We start from the raw sequence: 22,047 nt of genomic DNA, 5'->3' as shown, positions 1-22,047 counted from the left end.
GTGTGTTCTGAAATTTACTTAGCCTCCTTGAGACTCTGTATTCTTCTCTTTATCATAGATAATAACACATAGCATCATGAAACAGCTTGCTTCCTTGGTTTCTCTTATCCTATGTAAAGAGGCTAGCTCAGCAATAGTTTGTCAGTATTCAATAATTACTTCCTTGTCCCCCATTTCATATTTGTCTCCCCTAAATTTTAGAATCTATGAATACTCAAGTGCAAGCCATAAAAATTGTTACTTTTATAAACAGAAAGTACTTAAGTGTGTGCATGCACATATGTGTGGGGATAAAATGAAATAGAGACACTTTCTTCTAGTAGAATAATAATAAAAGCTTAGTAAATATATATTACATTGCATGGAAATAATATAATACATGACCAACAAGCTTACATGGGGTCTTGGACTTTGAGGAAATCTATCTTTTCCCACCCCTTTCCCTCCAAACCAAATTCCCTAGCAATTGAATTCATTAAAACTGAGGGAGATCAAAATAACAGCTGATTCTCCAACATAGACTTAGACAGACTTTACCTGGTCATGGCCCCTGTTAGACACCTAAAAACTTCAATGAGTGTGGCTGAGAGTAGATCAGACTTTGTACATCCTCTGGGAAGATGTATCCTGAAGGAAAAGAAGCAAAAAGAGGAAGAGCCACATCTGTCCACTTCTTTCTCTCCAAGCTGTGATTTAGCTACCACTCATCCTTTCCAAAGGAGAGACAAATCTGGGAAGCAGAAAAAATCCAGGGATGATAAGGGCTATAAAAGTGGATCTACCCTCACATGTAAGGAATCATCAGGAGGACTCTACCCTCATTGTCTCTTACTAAGCAGCTTTGTGAACTCAGGACCTACCTTCTACACTTTCTTTGACTTACATCCAGCTATGCTGGTCTCCATGCTGGTTCTGCTTGTTCATACTTTTATTTGCACTTCCTTGTCCCTGAAGTTTTCTTCTCCCAGCCGTTTGTATGGGTGCCTTTTGATCAATGCTTTGTTTGTAGTTCAGATGTCACACTTCAGAGTCTTTGTCTGACAATCTTACAAATCACCTTCTTACTTTTGTCTTTCTTCCCCATCGCCCCATGTTAGTTTCCTCATAGCACTGCCCAGCCCCCCATAGAATGTAAACTCTAAGGTTTGTTCAGTGTTTAGACACAAGGAAGAGTTGGTTGCCACAAAGTAATGTCTAAATTGTTATTTAATGACTAATAATGGATGAATGTATCATTTATTCAGTAATGCTTTGCATAGGGTTTAGTATACCAAGTTTTGTGCCAACTTCTTGTAATATTGAGATGACTAGGATGAGTTTACTTTAGCCAAGTTTTTTTTTTTTAATAGGAATTCAAGTATATAAATTCAAGAACATATTCTTTCTATAAAAGGAATGAACACAGTGTATTAAGCAGCCAGGAGAAGGGTGTCTTGTTTTAGTTAAGTTTTTGGAGGAGGCAAGATTTTGTAGATCAGGGGTTTCTAAGTAAACATGGGATACAAATATCTTAAAGATAGAAGAGAGAATGTGTGTGAAGAGGCTTGGCAGCAGAAGACTCTATTTTAAGTAAATAACTTATAGTCAGCCTATAGTGCTTGGAATGCCTAATGCATATATAATGGGGGAGTGATAAGAAACAGGGTTAGAGTGTCATGTAGCAGCCAGCTCATGAAGATATTTATGTCATTCTAATAAGTTTGGACATTAGCTGGAATGATGATAGAAAATTTAAATTTTAAGCATGGGTGTGAGAAAATCAGACTTCTGTTTTAGGAAGAAAATAATAGTACAGAAAATAATGAGGTTAGACAGTACTAGAAACCAGTAGGAAAACTATTCAATTACCTGGCCAAAAAATGAGAATATGTTTTCTTGAATAAAAAAGAAATATGAATTGTAGGCAAGTATATAAATTTCCATAACTCAACATTGTTTAATAGCATGTATTCATGACCCAGTATGTACTTGTGTTATTTGCCTACCCTGTGGAGTTCACATCACTAGATGATTATGTAAACTCTCTAATTCAAGATACTTCAGCACTAAGAGAGAGAAACAAACAAACAAACAAACAAAAGAGTAAGCAGTTGTCAACTCCAGGATGGAGCAAACCCCTTCCTGGTCACCTTCTGAGTGTATACTCCCAAGAAGTAAAATGAGCTCAAAAACAAAGAGGTTCTCACTAACTCACCATGTTTCTACCATCTGTTCGTATCAGGACCAACAATATAATTTGCAGAGCCCAAAGAAAAATTAAAATATGAGTGCCTTGCTCCAAAATTACTAAGACTTTTAAGCTGAAGCAGAACATTAAACCAAGAGCTCCACTGAGCCTGTGTGAACCCACACAGATCATATGCCCATGATGCTGGTCTTGGTCCTCACTGGCTTTCTCTGGGGCCAGGATCCTACCTGACTTTGAGTTTTGATCCATGGTAACAGTTGTCATATCCCATGACTAAAACATTAACCCAGATTTTTTGATTACCATAGCATTGGATTACAATTCTTCTTGTATTGGGAAAATTCAATGATCAGAGGGATTAGGAGCAAGGCGGGGGAAGGTGACAGCAAAGCAGAGCAGGTAAGAACACATGCTCTGGACCCAGACTGCTTGGGTTACAAGTCTTCTCTGTCATGTTCCTGGTACCTTGGACAAGGTACAAAACCTCGCTTTGCCACCATTCTCTGACCTGCAAAATGAGAATGATGAGAGTAACTGTGTTTTAGGATTGTTCTAAGGATTAAGTTAATTTGGAAAGCAAATGAAACATGGTAAATGGCCTTTGTCTCATTGTTTTAGAGATTATATTCTGAAGAGTGAGTCTCGCTTGGTTCCATGTAGTACAGGTATTACCAGCCAGCGTGAAGTCTGCCATTTAATGAGCAGAAGGGCTTAATTTCAATGTAGTTGAGCTTACCAATCATGTATGATTTTTGTTTTTGTCTTTTAAGATATTTGTTCCAGTCCTAAAGACATAAAGCTTTACCCTACCTTTATCTTTGGATAACTTTACATATGTCTTTAATAATTTATTTTATGTATGATATTAGATAAAAATTTAATTTATTTTTCCATGTGGAGACACTGACCATTTCTATCTCCCCTAAGTACCCCAGTAAGCCCAGTGATCGACTCTTGTCTTCCTTGCTCCTTCTGGAATTTGACTCTGGACCTTTGAAAATATTATTCTATCTAGACTCCTCTTCCCCCAGATATCATAGATGACCTCCCAATTTCCTTCATGTTCTGGCTCAAATATTCTCTTCCCATTGAGGCTTTTAAGTTAAAATCACTTCCCCCCAACACACACACACCTTCTCTCTCACTCTCTTCTACATTATTTTTGGTTTTTGCACAACATTTAATTGCCATATGAGACACTAAATATTTGACTTGACTTTTTTTTTTCTTTTTTGGCCACCCTATGGCACATGGAGTTCCCAGGCCAGCAATCAAATCCAAGTCGCAGTTGTGACCTATACCACAACTCTGGCAATGCCAGATCTTTAATCTACTGTGCTAGGCCAGGGATCAAACCTATGTTTCAGCCCTCCAGAGAGGCTGCTGATTCCTTTGTGCTATAGCAGGAACTCCATGGTATTTATTTATTTAATTGACTTTCTCCTTCCATTAGAATGTAAGGTCTATGAGCACAAGAACAATGTTTTATTTTTTTCTTTTGTTGTAGACTCAATTTCTAGAATAGTATCTCCTCCTTATGATTTCAGTGCTCCTCTTCCAGAATAATCCAGAACACTGCATAAACAGTTATGTCTTGGGTGTTCTTCTTCTACATAAAATGGTGAGAGATCCAGCTCCACATAGCACTATGTATTAATAGAAGGCATCTGATTAGGAAATCTCTGGGTGTCTTTTTTTTTTTCCTCTATTCCTTCTGGAATCAGGCCAAGACAGAAAAACACCCCCACTCTTTCTCTGTGTCAGAACAGGTAATTTCCTATCCACTATACTCAGGGATTCAGGCTCTGTGTGTGTGTGTGTGTGTGTGTGTGTGTGTGTGACTGGTGTCTATGTGTGTCTGTTTGTGCGGAGGTGGAGAGTGCATTCCTAACAGCTGTCCTGTGAGTTGGCTTGAGAGTATTACCCACATAGGACAAGCAATAAAACTGAAGCTCTAAAAGGTTAAGTGCAATGCTCAAGGTTGTATAGCAATTGAGTAATGAAAAGCTGGGCTTAGAAATCAGAGCCCCAGAGGTCTTGTCTATTGCCAGAGCCATTGAATTTGGTCTCTGTTGAAAAGTGAATGAGGATTATGGAAATTTAAGAATATAGAATACATTTTTTCAGGCAACATTTCAAAATGTAGAATGTGTGTATGTATCCTGGAACCTATTTTCAACATTGCTGAGAAGTTAAACAGAAAAGCTTCGCAATTTTGTTTAATATTTTTTTTCACAACTTCTCATTTTTTAGATGCATCATTTATTATCATTACTATTAAAATGTAGTTGATTTACAGTGCTTCATCAAGTTCTGTTTTATAACAAAGTGACCCAATCACACACATTTATCTGTGCTACACAGTAGGATCCCATTGCCCATCCATTCCAAATATAACAGTTTGCATCAAAAAAAAAAAAAAAACAAAACCCAAAATGCACATCCATCCCATCTCTCCATTTTCCCTCCAGGAACCCCAAATCTGCTCTTCATGGCCATGATCTGTTTATGTTGTTTGTTTGTTTTATTTATTTATTTATTTATTTTGTCTTTTTGGCATTTCTTGGGCCGCTCTCGTGGCATATGGAGGTTCCCAGGCTAGGGATCTAATCGGAGCTATAGCCACCGGCCTACGCCAGAGACACAGCAACGCAGGATCTGAGCTGCATCTCCAACCTACACCACAGCTCACGGCAACGTGGGATCCTTAACCCACTGAGTAAGGCCAGGGATCAAACCCGCAACCTCATGGTTCCTAGTCGGATTCATTAACCACTATGCCATGACGGAAACGCCTGTTTGTTATTTTTAGATGGGACCATCTATTCCATATTTTAGATTCAACAAAGAAGTGATATCATATGGTATTTGTCTTTTTGTTTCTGCCTTACCTCACTTAGTATGAGTCTCTAGATCCAACTCAAAAGCTTTTGCACTGGAAACTATGTCTAGTCACTTATGATGGAGCATGATAATGTGAGAAAATAGAATGTATACATGTATGTGTAACTGGGTAACCATGCTGTACAGTAGAAAAAAAATTGTATTGGGGAAATAACAATTAAAAAAATAAAAATAAATCAGCTGAAAAAAAAAAAGCTTTTGCACAGCAAAGGAGACCATTAAAAAAATGAAAAGATAGCCCACAGAATGGAAAAAAATCTTTGCCAATGATGCAATACACAAGGGCCTAATCTCTAAAGTATATAAACAACTCATGCAACTCAACAAGAACAACAAAAAAACAACCCAATTGAAAAATGGGCAAAAGACCTAAATAGACATTTCTCCAAAGAAAACATACGGATGGTCCACAGGCATAAGAAAAAAAAGGCTCAACATCACTAATTATTAGAGAAATGCACATCAAAACTACAATGAGGTACTACCTCACACCAGTCAGAATGGCCATCATTAACAAGTCAAAAATAACTAATGCTGGAGAGGGTGTGGAGAAAAGGGAACTGTCCTTCGATGTTGTTGGGAATGTAAATTGCTACAAGCACTATGGAAAACAGTATGAGGTGGCTCAGAAAACTAAATATAGAGCTACCACACGATCCAGCAATTCCACTGCTGGGCATACATCTGGACAAAACTTTCAGGAATTCCCGTGGTAGCTCAGTGGTTAACGAATCTGACTAGGAACCATGGAGTTGTGGGTTTGATCTCTGGCCTTCCTCAGTGGGTTAAGGATCCGGCATTGCCTATGAGCTGTGGTGTAGGTTGCAGATGCCGCTCGGATCCCATGTTGCTGTTGCCCTGGTGTAAGCTGGTTGCTACAGCTCCGATTAGACCCATAGCCTGGGAACCTCCATATGCCATGGGAGCAGCCCTAGAAATGGCAAAAAGACAAAAAAAACCCAGAACAAAACAAAAAAAAACTTTCACTGAAAAAGATACATGCACCCTTATGTTCATAGCAGCACTATTCACAGTAGCCAAAACATGGAAACAATGTAACTGTCCATCAACAGATGATTGGCTTAAGAAGATGTGGTACATATATACAGTGGAATATTAACAAGATAAACTAATTCCATTTGCAGCAGTTTTGTCTAATTTCATCCACATGTTCATTTTGAAGTACTTGGAGGTATAAGCTGGGAGGGAATTCTGAGGCAGGAGACTGCTTTTGATGTATCTGTTTTTTATATGAGACACCAAGATGAATAGGAAGGAAGTATGTGAAAACTTGCTGCTCAAGGTTCTTCTAGGGCATTGCATTTTTAACCATTTAAGCATTTCATTTTTCACCCCTTCAGCATTTCTCTTTGAGCAAAGAAAGAACACACTGGATTGATGGCCTTTGGATAGTAAATACAAAGTTTATATGATCATTCCTGAATGCTTAGAAAACTATGATGAATTTCTACATTTTTATCCATCCATCCGTCATATTTCACTTCCGCTTCACTGGGGAGATTTAATAGGGCATGTATGTCTGCTTCAGTATAGCACATGGCACCTAGGCACATCTCCTCCATATAGCAGATACCTGATAAATATTTATCAGTGATGACAACACTGTATGCGGTGAGTGCTTTTTCTCTGAAAACTCAGAGTCACAGTATTTCTCCAAATTTAGGTGGGAGATATTTGGTGAGTCCTGTTTTTACACTTTCTCTGAAAAGGAAATCAGCACTGAATCTCAAAAATGGTTGTGAATAAACTGGAAAGGGGGTATTCTCTTATGTATAATTAATCAGTAGAGAGAATCTGCTTTTTAGGGTATCTAATGTTGAGGAAACCTAGGCTGCCTAATATCATACTGCTATCTTCGTCTGTCTATAGAGTAGACTTGAAGACAGCCTTCTTAATGACCATTTGGAATTTTTGCCAAGTAAACCTGGTTTTATCCTCATATTCAGGCTCTACTTTGATGCAATGCAAATTCTCTTTAGTTACCTAGCATCTATATGTGATGTTTCTATTGCAATAACACATATCAAGTAGCTCTAGTCAATTATTTTGAGGTAAGCCCTATACTTGCCTTTCTCTTTAATTTTTAATTTAATGATTCATAAGCAAGTGTGCTTGGGGTGCAAAATAGTTTTGTTTGGCTGCATGAACTGCTCTCTCAAGCAGAATTCTGTTGAAGGAAATAATAAAGACCACTGATCAGATTGAATAGATAATTTTAAAAACAGCCGTGCATTCAACTTTTCCTATGAATTTAAAATACAACCCTTTGGTGCAGTGTGAAACAATGTGCTTGTTTCTTACATTTATATGGGGGTGATGGTATTTTTACAAGTGATTATATAATTTTTTCATACAAACCAAGGTCCTTCTGAAGTAACTTGATAAGCTATTAATATTTAAGCCGAGATAACAGGCATTAACTAGGACCGCCCTGAGCCAACAGGGTGTTTGATCACCCTACCCATCCCTCTCCAATGATACCGGAAGGTGGCCAATGCTAATTGCCTTGCAGTTGGAGTTTAATTTACCAGAATCATGGAATGGATTTAAGCCACTCAAATTCCACTCTTAGATGCTCAGAACATGAATGAGACTCCACACTGAGTAGAAGACATTTTGTCACATTTTTCTGCTAATTTAGAAAGAGTCTCAACTATTGAAGCTAGTCTAATATAAATTTTTTGGCAGTTCCCACAGCCTGCAGAAGTTCCAGAGCCAAGATAGAACCTGAGCCACAGCAGTGATCCAAGCCACAACAGTGATAACACCTACCCTTAACTGCTAGGCCACCAGCTAACTCCTCTCCTAATATTTTTAAAATCTTTCTTCTCACCTTCTTTTGTGAATTCCTATTGTGCTGGCAAAAACTCCCTGTACCAGGCAGTGTGGACCTGCTTTACTTGCACTATCTCATTGACTTCTCAGAGCAATCATATAAAATAGAAACTTGTACTTGGCCTGTTTTACAGCTAAGAAAGCTAAGCCCTAGCAGAATTAAATAAATTGTATGAAATCTAATAGGACCTAGAGTTTTAACTCAACCCCAGGAAGTATTTAATATGTGATTGTTTACATGTTGTGGACCTTAAAATATCATTTGTGCCATCTTTCTGCTTCATGATGGATTGATTAGGGAGGAATGATCCATAGAATTTTGGTTTTGTTTGTTTCATGGTGAACTGGACCAATAAGTGGGGAGGATGAAAGAGAGTGCCAGTTGGGAACCAAGATCTACAAGGCAATAATTCTGGAAGGATATTAGTGCCTTTCAGCAGAATAGGTTGCTGAAATCTATTAGACCTCTTAGTCACTGAGGCATTTCAGAAACAAGGGAAAGCCAGAGAGCTCACTTTGTATCAACCAGCCATCAGAGTTCTGCAGATTGGTGTTGGAATAACTTCCATGCCTTGCTGACACCCATCCATCATGCATCTACTTTGCATATGTGGTTGCTTCCAGGACCTCTGCCCTCCTGCGTCCATCTGCAACCCCGCCTCCCTGTCAGTCTCTGCTTATGTTCACCATGCTGTACCTGCTTTTCCCTACTCACATTTCAAATCAACTGGAAATTTAAGGGGTCAATTATTTACTTCCAGTTATTGATTAAAGAACCCTGGTATCAAGGCTCAACACCCATGACTCTTCAATTCAGTGTAACATGTCCTAGTTTACCTCGTCATGAGTCACCCAGAGGCAGTCTTTATGTGCTAATTTCTTCCATCTTTGCCATCATCTTTCTGGGAAAGACTGGGATGGACCTTCACAGAGAATTTATAAATATCCCTCAGTGTCTATTGACCAGTCATATATTTCCAACATGAAATGTGGCTCTTGATCTTTCAGTTGCCATCTTTTCTAAATGTAACTTCTTTTGACTAATTAATAAGCTAAGTTTAATTATGCCCGATGACTTATTAATGATAAAAGATACATACATTAAAATGGACTTCAGACTAGTGCTTTATTAGCAATAATCATGCTTGAGCAGTTATTTATGCTTGCAAACAGGCCCTTTAATTTATTGTTATTTTTCATAGGCCTAATGAGGCTGAAAGTATCACTCAAAAAGCCCTACAAGCATTGCTTTCATTGACATTGGAAACCTTCTGCCAACAGGGTACTATTGCAAAATTGATTAGAAAGGAAGAGGTAACCCTTCAGAGTAACAAAAAAAACCTATCATATGATATCCTCCCTAGATTGCGCTCTTATCTTCATCTTACTAGAAAGTCTCTTTTATGGAAAACCTATGGGTTTTGATGTCTATTGAGTTGCCGTTTTAATTCTAGCTTGGTGATTTTTCTGGAAATTATTTGCCTCTTACAACTTGCATTTTCTTATCTGCAAAATGGGTGTAGTATTAATAACAATAGAAATAATACCAACCTCATAAAGAATTACAATAATAAAATAACATATGCAAAATGCCCAGAAGTAGATCTGACATAAAGTGATAATTCCTGAAAATTTTACATACATGTGTAATCCCAGTGGGTTCCACTGTCTGCCTCTCTGTATGACTTCCCGGAAATCATCTTTTTGTGTACTCATGGAAAGGGAAGTTTTTTTGGACAACACTCTGTGAAAGCTTCCACTTGGCCTTTTGCTCACCTCCTCTTGTCTGGCTTCAAACCATTATGTTGAGTGTTGTCAGAGACATCCACCTCTTTTGTTGCTTATTATCTTTCAGCTTTCTGGAATTATTATCCTACACTAATATACAACTGCTATCCTCCTGAGGGCTTTAAGATACAGGTGGGTTGAGCAGACTATCAGCTGCCTCATCCCAAGTGTGTCTGCTGGTTGCCCCTGAGTTTCCCATGATACAAGCTAAATCACATGTGTCCTGCATAACCAACTCTGCTGTAGGTTTGGTCATAATTTGAGGCACTTTGCATCACAGAGAGGGGGAAAATCCTTTAAAACCAAATGCTACATATTGCCATTCCAATGTTCAAGGGAAAAAAACATATACACTTCTACTTAGAAAGAGACACTCCTAAGAGATGTATCACAGACCCCGAAGGCAGTTCCTTCCATTCTCTCTTGTTGCTCCCTCTGCAAAGACATAGAAGTATTTCTTAATTTTTGTCCAGTGCCAATCAGTTTTCTCACTGGAAAAACTTGACCTCAATTCTAAAAGTTTGTTTTGCCCATAGAATCCATTCTTTTCAACCTTCACGTGAATATCTGTAGGGCATGATAATCAATGCAACTATTTTTTTCTGAAACTTAGAGTTTTTTGACCTCAAATTAAACCATTAAGCAGAATACCTCTATGTGTGAGTGTGCACGGTGTGTATGGTGTGTGTGTATGGTATGTGTGAGTGTGCACTCTGTATGTTGTGTGTGGTGTGTGTGTGGCATATGCGTGCCCTTTGAAAGGAGAGGCATTGAGCTGTGTTCCACCTCAATATGGGGTAAAGTCAACCCTTTCATTCTTCCTATTATCTTTAATCTTTATTTCTGGTCTCCTAAGATAACACTTGGACAGAACATGTATACACACATACTCCCATATTCATGTTCATATCCTAAGAATAAATAATAATTATTAGAATAACTGCACTGTAATTGGAAATGCGAGTAGGGGAGGAGACTTTTTCCTAAAGGCACAATTATTTATCCAGATTGTCCCCACTCAAATGAAGATAGCTTTTATATTATTATGCAGAACTGTTTTAATTTTACTTTTTGTTTTCCTTTTTAACCTTTTTCTATACTCCTCACTGGACCTTAAATGCATTTTAAAAGGGACCAATTATACTATTCCTCTCTCAACTAGCACTCTCCTTTGAATTTATAAGCATGTCCTGGAAAGAAAGAAATAGCTTACTCAAATGGGATAACTGGAGAAAAATTAATGGAAGAACTGTTTACAAGAAGTGGATAAATATAATATAAACTAATAGGACCTCACTAGTGACAGTTGGGAGCTTGAAAGTTGATATAGGTAGAAGCAGTTAGAATAACTTAGAGAAAGTAGCTGCAGGAGAGCACTGCTCCATAGGAACTGTGGCTTTTTGGACCAAGGGAACCAACTTAGAGTTGATTTAGAGGATAAAGTTTGGTGGAATATATATCCTGATATATCTCTCTGTGTCTGTCTGTCTTGCTCTCTCTGTATATGTCTCTATCTCTCTCACAATCTTTCTCCTCTTTCAATTTCTTTTCTTTTTATGTGTCCCAAACCACCTTTGGCCAAAGCCAACCAGAAGCCAATGGACAAAACAGCCACTGATACATACCCTCTATGGTCAGATCTCTGGGTGCAAAGCAGGTTAAAGAATTGGAAAGAAGAGGATACAGATGGAAAAGATCCCATCCCTCTCATAAACTCATAGTTCAAAATCATGAAATGTACAAGTGTGTTGGTCTACCCTTCTCATAATCTCATTAAAACGGTAGAAATGAATTTTAAAAGCCCAGATTCCTCATCAAAAACAAAAGGGGAGAGCCATCAATGGACAATAAATCTAAACTCCTTTATGAAAGATTCAGTATACAAAGACTGAAGAGCAGAGAAACTGACCACACAGCACATGAAGCCAGGACCTAACCTAGCAGGAAGTAGGAGGCAATAGAAGAAGCTTGTCTACCCAGGGTGACTCTTTAGAATATTTCTGGCTGATCTGATGGAGAATGGGAGTGAGAAGTGGGATGGAAAAAAATGCAGGTTATTTAAAGTCTTTAACCGGGAGAGGCATGGAAATAGTGATAAAATAAAACATGGAAAGATAGTACAAAGTAAATACTCATCAATGATAGCAGAAAGTCAATAGATGATGCCTACAGTAACTAAAACAAGAAGTGTGTGAAAAGAATATATTATTTATAGATTTGGAGGTAACCATAGAAGAACTAAATACAGAAAGAGTTCAAAATATTCTGGGAGGAGGAGGAAAGGGAATGGACCTGGGTCATAGGTCCACTGCTTCTCAATAGAAGTCTTTTTGCACTAGTGATTTTTTAGAAATCACGTGACTATATAATTTTAATAAAATCTACTTTTTTCCCTTTTGTGTTGCTCCACTTAGTTTACTTGCTTTCTAGAAATATTCTTCCTTATACTGTTAAAACAGTATATTATCTGTTTCGGAACTAAAAATTAATTCAATTTTCTTCTAAACTTCCCCATCTCTCCATTTTGTTTTTGAATTTTATATAAGTACGGTTGATTTACAATGTTGTGTTAATTTCTTTTATACATCAAAGTGATTCATATATATATATGTATGTATATAAGAATATATATATATTATTATTCATATATAACCATAATGGAAAAGAATATTAAAAAAGACTATATATATGTATAACAGAATCACTTTGCTGTACAGAAGAAACTAACACAGCATTGCAAATCAACTGTACTTCAATAAAATAATTTTTAAGGAAGAATTTGTATCTGCATATCAAGTTCAGTATCTTACATATGGTAATTGAAATAGTTGCTAAGCACCATCATTGACTTTGGTTGTTGTTGATTCAGAGGCACATAAAGATTATAAAATAAATGCTGCCAAACATGAAAGTGAACACAGCTATCTTTTCATTGAGATGCCTGTTCCCATGTCGACTGCTCAACAAAGTCTCCATGGAGACAATTTTTTTCTCTGTCATAATTTTAGCGCCTGTTCTCGAATTTCCAATTTTACACCTGTTATCTCAGGTTATGATGAATGAGAAATCTAATAAACTATTAGCCGTAAAGAAATATGTTACTGATGTATCAATTTTAGTAAGAGTGGTTGCATATTAAAAAGTATGCTGAAGAAGGAAGTTCCCCACCTGAGGGAGAGAATTGCTAATAGTCAAACTTTCAGCCCCTGAGCTGTTGTTTTGAGATCAGAGAGTGTTTCTGGAGCCTCACAGATTATGCCCTGGAACTTTTATGCCATAGGTAATATAAATTCTGATTAATTTAAAATACATTAAGACAATAGGAAATAGTCATTGCATCTAAGAACACATAGCTTGAAATCACAATTATTAAGTGTAATGTGTCTTTCTCACAGAAGAAAAAATAATTAATCCCTGGTTTTTGCTTATTTTTCTCATTTCCCAGGTAGTCTTTCCAGAGGCTCTTACTTCTCTATCTATCTTCTTTCTTCAGCTGTTCCCTAACCCTGGACTTTTCTCTGCATTCACATAAAAGGGCCTGCCTATAATTTTATTTTTCCTTTACTTCAGGAAACGCCACCATAAAACAGTCTCGATACAGGATTATCATCCAAGAAGCAGCCAATGGAGGCCAAGAGTGTCCAGATACCTTATTCGAAGAGCGAGAGTGTGAAGATGTGTCACTGTGCCCCACGTATCGGTAACTAGTTAACTTTTCAAATGATCATTAGACCTTAGTGTAAGTCATGACTTATTTTCTTTCTGGTAATACATGGTTGTTATATGAGATACTCATAGTGAGAAATACAAAGGGGTAGCACTGTTTATCTTCAGATACCTCACTGTTTTCCCCTCTTATCTAGAATGTGTTTTGAGAGAGTAAAGAATATGAAAGTCTAATTATCAGGGAAAAAGAAATAACAATGTTTTTATTGTAATTGAGCTGTTGGAGTTCCGCCACCTAGGCAATCAATCAGAATCTGGATCCAAAGAGATTCAAGATGAAGTCCATACCTGGAAACACACACACGTGCACACACACATACACACACACACACACACGCACACACACACCTTACCTCATTCTATCGTTCTTATCCTAAAGCCTCTAATCAAGAACTAAGAAGAGATTTCTACTTCTTTGATAATTGTTTCTTTTAGTTCAAAAATGGTTTTGGTTCTCAGTTTTTGTTATATACACATTATAAGAAATCTTCTTAGAGAAAAAGTTTAATGCATGGGTATTTTTTTGTTTGTAGAAAATTAAAATGAGCATCTTTTTACCTATAGGTGCCCTTTTGGCAAGTTGGTGATTATTATTTATAAAAGCAATACCTGAGTTTTTCATGTGTAATCATGAACTTCCATTAAGTTTTTATATGTGTGATGAGGACTCTTGTAATTTACTCTCTTTACCAACATGCAGCTAAACTTCCATTTCTTTTTAACATTGGATTGAATCACTGCTTTAAAGTACTGCTAGATTCAATTTGGTTACTATTATTATTGGGTTTTGTGAAAAAAAGCCCATGGACTTAAAAATCATGTTTTAAGTGTGTTTGTTATCAGCACACTTAAAAATACCGTTAGTAAAAATGTCTAGTGTTTCTCCTAGTTATTTGAGATACTGCATCCGAAAGCTATGGAATTCAAGAGCAAATTTATTCAAGAAAAATATTTTGGTTTTCTTTTTTTTTTAAGAAGACCTCCCATGAGCTGAAGTTTAGAATGCCATTGAAGAAGCCCAAATCATGACCAATTTTATCACCCTTTGCTGCCATTGTTTCTGTCTGATGAACAGTCTGAGGAGGGTGCGAATAAACACTGGAATGAGCCCAGGCTGCTAGTTTTCCCTTATCAACGCCAGGACCATTGTAGGAACCCTATCAATATCCATCCTTTTGTGCCGCATATAAATATTGAAACTTCTGGGACCAGTGAGGAGGTTCTCAGGGAAAGTGGCCAACTGAAAAAAATTAGGCAAATCAAATATTATTAGATATTTTATTATTCCCATGCTATTATAATCAGAGAAAACCCTAGAAACTTTTAGTAGGCTCATCCTTTCTATTGTCCACTCTCTTTACTCTCCTGTTGTACTTTAATTTAACCACTCATGTTTGAACTAGTTTCCTCAGCAACCTCATGCCATTTTCCCCAGAAATCAGTTCCACTGTCTGTGGATTGTATGATTGTATCATTTCTCCCAGAGCATCGCTTAACATGTGTCCAAGTTATCAGCATGACTTTCTGCCCCTTAGTTAACACGTCCTTGAGTTTTGAGCAATACGGTTCCAATTTAGGTTCTGCTTTCCCCTCATTGGTGTGTTAGGGAGGCAAATTAATGTATACCTTGATCATTTTACACTGATTCTTCTTCTTTTACTTTGTTAAGCTGAGACATACATGCGTTTACCAAATTAAAATAGAATCAAAATATCTAGAGAAGTTTTTCTGTGAATTTGAGTATTTCTCAACCTGTTACGTTAGTAAATGTTGAGGAGGATGAAGTTTCCTCCTCTATGCTTCTTGAGTTCTTTTGGCTGGACTAATAATAAATATAACTCCAGACAGAGTAGTAGGAGAAAAAGTAACACATTTTAACACATGTGCATGGAGGTCCCATAGAAATCAGACCTAAGAAGTAAGATAAAGTAGGCAGCTTTTATACTTTTAAGAAAGAGAAAAAATAAATGTGTGAATGAATATACATAGGACAAAGAAGCATAGATTTTGGATGCTCAATCCTTGAAGAATCTAAACAGAGTTTGAGCTTGGGGTAGTGAGTTGAAGTAACAAGTTTTGCTTATAGCCCCAAATTCCCTATTTTTGACCTTAAAAGGCATCCTTCTACCTCCAGATGCAGGGAGAAAGAATCTTTCACAGGAGAGATTTACTTCCTGCTTTCAGGAAAACAGAAAGGACAGAAAGCATTGTTGAACCTTGACCTCTGTTCACTAGTGCCAAATGGAATCACAAAGATAGACTTTTGGGCGAAGGAGAAAAAAAAAAAAAACTTTATTGTTTTGCCAGACAAAGGACACCACAGTAGGCTAATGCCTTAAAGACTGTGTTCCCCTTTGGGAGAGAGTAGGAAGCGGTTTTATAGTTTGGGAGTGAAAAATAGGGCCACAGATATGGATTACGGTAGATGCATGCTTTCATTCTTCTTCAAAGGTGGTGTTTAGTGGTCCTCTGCTGCTTCTAATGGTCCTTCTTTCTGGAATGAAGAATCCTTCAATATAAGCAAAAGGGAAGACAGCATGGGCGATGTATAGATTGTATAGAACTGATGTATAGAATTGGCAATGGGTGTTGCCAAGAGTCTGTGGCTGAGTATCTAGGGTTTTAGGATTGACAGCTGGCCGGCCTGCCTTGATGTCTATAATCTCAGTCATGTCACTTAACCTCTCTGAGCCCAGGCTTATCATTCTGAAACCATGAGTCTACAAGAGTCCTGAACTTTTCTTCCTTTTCTTTAGCACACTAAATTAGATTGAATTTTTTGGTCTCATTTTGGTCTAGAAAACCTTGTTGTGAACTTGAGGGATCTGAAGGAATGACATGGCCTAGTTGAAAAGCTGAATGAAACCCCCTTACCATTTCAGTTTCTGTGTTTTAGAAATGTACTTATGAGTCTATGGGTCTATAAAGTACATTTATAACTACTTAAAATTAATGGGAAATTTCTTCAAATGCGGCACGTTTCTCCATCTAGCTGTTTACTGATTTCTTCCCAATTCTTCAGTTATTCCCATATGGAAGCCATTTGAATGAAGTCAATTCTATATTTCTTTCACTTGTATATTTTAATGTTGTTTGCTTGATTCTGCAAAATAGTCTGTATCTATCCCTTAAGACAATTGCTTCCTCAGTTATCTTCAGTTGTCCAAGAAACCTGAGACTCACTTAATCTAGGTGAAGGAGAGGTGGTGGTGAGAGTAATGGGTGGCTGTGTTCATTGACCTCCATGCACTGTATTAAACTATGTTCACATAAATAAGAGGTTCTTATAAAGTGACTTTTCCTGAGCAGAAGAAGTCTGCTCCATGTTCTAGTACACATTAATTTTTCTTTTACTGAGACTTCTTTTTTTGTGGTTAAAAAACACAAAGCCTAAAATTTACCATCTCAACCATTTTTAAGTGTACAGTGCAGTAGTTTTAATTGCATGCACATAGATCTGCAACAGCTCTCTAGACTTTCTTCATCTTGCAAAACTGGTCAAGGATATTTTTACTTCATGTTTCTGTTTCATTATTTGAAGTAGTGTCTCTAATCACCGATATTGACTCATGTGACAAAATGTAAAACTATACTCAGGCAAGAAGCAGAACCTGTGGTTACATTTAGGGTTTGGGTTTGTTAGAATGTTCTGAAGACACAGGTTTAAGGGTCCAAGTCATAGTCTGATCTGTGGGTCATAAAAATAGAGTTTTGTTGACCTTAATAAAATATTGGGAAACCAGAAGGCTTCCTTAGAGTCTTTTTCCTCTGTGGAGTAGAAATATTTGTACTTCCTCAGAGACAGATCCATTTCTCTCCCCTGAGATGAACTATCACATAAGACCAGTCCCCATTGTCCCCACCTCCCTTTTATTCTGCAACCTATTGAGACATTAGAGATACCCCAAAGTGCTAGGATATACCTGGTAAAAAATTTGGAGCCAGAAGATCAAGTGTGGAGGTTGGCATCCAAAATTTTCAGATGTTCAAACCCTGATTCTCTAACCCTCCAGTGAGAAGTAGGGACTTTCTCTCTTTTATTTTCTTTTATTGTTTTTATTTAAACAGTTTTAGGTTCATAAAGAGCTAAACCTTCTTTATTTGTTCTATACTCTGATGCTTTTTATGGCCACTTTGCTCTATGAACTAAAGATTATGTGCAAAATGTCCACATTTAAAAAGAAAAGTAATTACTGCATTAAACATGGTTCTGGGCAGAGGTATTATTGCCAGCCCTAGGGTGTGCCAAAACCCCTTTTTAGGACATTGTCTTCAAGTCCATTCTTATTGAATAACTATCTTTATGCTTTTGGATTTCAAATTCATTAATTTCCAGTATTTTTTTTTTTTGTATATTTGCCATGGTGGCATTTCTAGTCTGATGTTTGTTGTCATCACAGGTGGAAGGCACAGAAATGGAGCCCCTGTATCTTGGTGCCTGAGTCGGTCAGGCAGGAAACAATGGTTACTGGTGAAGCCTGTGGAAAGGGGGTACAGACAAGAGGTAAGGGGATTTTAAAACAGTTTTTTTTCTATTCAAATGTAATTCAAAACTTTTTGCTTTTGTCAGCCATTGCGTATTTTTATATTTGAATAATTTGGGATATTATTGAATTGATGGTTTATTAGTCTTTCAGTTTAAGCTTGGCTTTAGTTAATACAGATAATGGAACATCTTTTAACCATAACTATCTAGTGCACCTAAAGACTAATGCAGTGTAAGCAAATATCTTTCTGAGACACTAGCATACCCCAGTGCTGATGGTCCCAGTGTGTGTTGAATATTAGTCAAGGAATGAAGGATCTGTCAAGATTGGACCCAGGAGTATACATAGTGTACATTTAAAGTGCTCATTAACTATTTACTGAATGAATTAACTAATTATAATAATCATGATTTAAACCTGATGGTTATGTACATACTTGCTATATGTTTTATATGTAATATACATTGAAAGGAACTATTAAAATGTCCAGAAGACATTGTGAATAGGCTTCTGACCTCAGCCCTGATGTGCCTTTTTTCATCAGTGTCTAGAAGGTATATAATATTGAAATCTCTGAAAAGCAGTCAGAAGCTCATCAACTGCTCACTTCTCCAATTTATTCATAATCCAAGTGCCAGTGATAGGACGTATGCTAAGAAGTGCTTTATTCTTAAAATCTGACCACTCTGTCACTGAAGGGATGTATGTGGAAAAATCAGACCTTGTAGGACCAACTGCATATCACTGGTCTCAGAATTAAACTAAAATGCATTTTTAGAGCTCTTTCTCTTCCTGTTGTGAACCTTATTGTATTAGGTAGGATCAGTCATCCCAGCCACCATAGTAACCCCCTTCTTTGTTGATTCAGAGGCATAAGAAGCCCAATCTGGGCAAGTGACAGTTATAACTTCCAGATTAATGGAATCTTTGTGTGTTTTTAGAGGAATCTCTTTGAAAATAAGACCTATAGGGTAGCAGAGCATAAGATTGCAGAGGAATAGGAAGCAAAGATTTTACTAGTTGATCACTAGGGGTAATAATGTGTTGTGCTATTCCCATTCCTAATCCTTGATCACTCAACCTATGAATCTCAGCCATGGGAGAGAAAAAAAAAAAAACAAAACACCACATTTTAGATGCTTCTGGAAAAATTTCCCCAGGCTTGCTAGGTAGTGACATTTAACTGGTATTGTAAATGAGTCTTGAAAAGAACTTTTCACCATTATATCCAGCCAACTTTTTCAGAATAATGGAGAACATGGTAAGACCAGTGAATTCAGTGAGCATGGGCCTTTTACCACACCTCTCTTCCTGTTAAGTGAGTTCATTGATCAGAAACAATGTTGTGTGGAATCCCAGGATGATGGAAAGGCCCTGTGTAAGTCCATGGGTGGTAGTGTCAACTGAAAAAAAAAATGCATAATGTGAGAATGGTGAGTTAAGGGATTTTGGTGGCAAAATGAAGACTATAGTCTGGGAGACAGCTTTTCAGATAGCTCTGAGGAATTGCTCTGAAGAGGCAGAAGGGGAGGTAAGTATTATATATTACTTTAGTGAAAGGGATACATGAAGTCAAGCACAGATTTTGTCAGAGGCTTGCTTCTAGTCATGAGAAGGTCGCTGCTAGTCATGAGAAGGTCACTGCTAGTCGCAAGGAGCAGATGTTTCCAGTAACAATTTTAGTGCTTTTCTAGATATAAGAAGGTGAAAGAATTTGGGCTCAAAAAATCTGCTCCTGAAAACATCTAACTATTTGAAAGCCTCTTCTGCCAGTCTTTCCTAGGGCACAGAGTGTCTCATTCCTAATCTCCCTAAACTCCTTTCAGGGTATTTTGAAGGTCAGTGACTGCAATGGCTAGTGACTTCATCCTTGTAGAGGAAGATGGCAATACATCCTTTTAGAGGTATTTGGCTATAGGTAGTTTGGCAGAAATACTGCATGCAGGAAAGGAATCTGTATATTTGAGTCAGTACCCATTCTGGTAAGAAATAAAAAAATAACACTGCACCTTCTATGATGGAAGTTGTCCAATGTAATCAACCTGTCACCATGTAGCTGACTGATCACTTTGGGGAATGATCCTGTACTGGGGACTCAGCATTGACTGCTTCTCCTGGAAGATTGGGCTCTCAGATATAGCTAGACCCAGGTTGCCCCTGGTGAATGAGACCCCATAGTGCTGAGCCTATGCATGACCTTCATTCTTACCACCATGGCCACTTTGTGCATGAGCTCATTGGGCAATGGCAGGTGTAGCTGAGGACAGAGGCTGACAGAGGTATCCACAGCATGGGTCATCCTATTCACTTGTTAAAATCTGCCTCAATTGAGGTCACTCTTTGAGGAGTATTCACATGAGACACAACTATGTTCACATTTTTTCCCATTCAGAGAAGTCTATCCACATTCCACTTCCCTAAAGTTCCTTGTCACCAGTTTTCCAATCATGTTCCTTCTAAGTCCCTGACCACCCAGCAAAATCATTGACTACAGCCTGTGGATTATATTATATATAATTACACATCTGAATATTTATCCTTCCAAGCAAGGTGAACAACCATGTCTATTGCTTGAAGGTCTAGCTCCTAGGAAGAATTCCCTTCACCTCTGTCTTTCAGGTATGTGGCAGAAGGGATTCTAATGTTACAGCAGTCCATTTGGAGATTGTGCCCACATATCAGGCAGAACCATCCCTAAACCAGGCCCAAGTCTTCTCTTCTTCTGTCAACTGATGGTGGAAAACTCCCCATGAGGACATATGTGTGGGATGGGACGCAGAAGACCATTTAGCAGGAATGGGGACCATGGGCATTTTGGCCACTTCTTCATAGCCCTTAGTGCCTTCAAGGCCTGCTTGTGTTTGATCACATGTATCCCATTTCCATTTGATGATGGCATGCTGTAGTGCATGCCCTATCTGTGGTTTGGTGTGTCAGATAATATCCAGTAATATCCAGTTTGTGATAGGCATCTCAGGTTGCATGGTAACTCTAGTGGCCCATGGTTGAGCATTCAGCCTCTACTAAGGCCTGATAGCCGGTCAAAATCTGTTTCTCAAATGGAAAGAATCTATTTGCGGAGAATGACAGGGATTTGCTCTACAATCCTAGGGACCTAAACTGCAATCAACCTATAGGAACCTGCCAAAAGCTCCAAGCATCATCCCTGTCTGTCACTAACACTTCAAGCACCATTAGATCTGCTAGGTCCTGTGGTGCAAGTGACAGAGAAGTTTGTACAGCAGCCTGGGCCTGCTCCAGAGCCTTTTCTTTACTGGGTCCCATTCAAACCTAGCAGCTTTTCAGATCCCCTGGCAAATGGGTTGGAGTCACACTCCAATAAGGAATAAGTTTCCCCCCAAATCCAAAGAGTCCTGTTAGATGCTCTGTCCATGTCTTTGTTGTAGGAGGGGCCAAATATAATAGGGCTTATTTCTAGTAGAAGGGTTATCTCAACCTGCCTCACACTACTGGACCTTTAGACATTTCACTGGAGTGGAAGGTCCCTGAATTTCCACAATTTATTTCCCAAACTCTGACATAAACATGCCTTACTGGTGAGTCTAGTGTAGTTGTTTCTTCGTGCTCACTAGTTTCATTCAGCATAATGTTACCAATGTAATGGGCCAGTGTGATATCTTGTTGAAGGAAAAGTGACCAAGATCCTTGGAAACTAATACCTAAAATAGGGATGGAAAGTGGCATAGACCCCAGAGATAGGACAGTGAGGGTGTACTGCTGGCCTGTACAGATGAAAGACTGTTTCTGGGAATCTTTATTTTCTCCACATACATTAGTTTATTAGCTTGAGCATATAAATTTTAGGGGTCACAATTCAGGCCATCATTGTTACACCTTTGAAAATGATGTCTCTGTCAATACATCTGCAGATATAAATCTGATTTGCAAGACAGTTTGATTTAGGACTATTAGGAAGCTACAAAGTGACTTTGGAAATCATGGGAAGAGACCACTTCCTGAAAACATTTTGCTTCCATATACCAGAAGATTATTATAATAATATAATTATGTGATTACAAGACTTGTGCTTGCTTTCTGCTTTTTCTGCTGGAAAGTTGTTATAAAATATCTAGATCA

General features: G+C 37.9%; 1 protein-coding gene across 1 annotated transcript in view; it reads left to right on the top strand.

The window, feature by feature from the left end:
- THSD7B (thrombospondin type 1 domain containing 7B) overlaps positions 1 to 22,047 on the top strand; it is a 1,521,641-nt gene that overhangs the window by 1,098,893 nt on the left and 400,701 nt on the right. Inside the window, 2 exon segments of the mRNA XM_021075621.1 lie at positions 13,307 to 13,436; positions 17,863 to 17,966. Coding sequence (XP_020931280.1) covers positions 13,307 to 13,436; positions 17,863 to 17,966 — 234 coding nt within the window.

This window comes from Sus scrofa, chromosome 15 (assembly GCF_000003025.6).
Source record: "Sus scrofa isolate TJ Tabasco breed Duroc chromosome 15, Sscrofa11.1, whole genome shotgun sequence".
NCBI classification, from domain to species: domain Eukaryota; kingdom Metazoa; phylum Chordata; class Mammalia; order Artiodactyla; family Suidae; genus Sus; species Sus scrofa.
The sequence above is the reverse complement of the archived record's forward strand: the minus strand, read 5'-3'. Positions and strand labels throughout refer to the sequence as shown.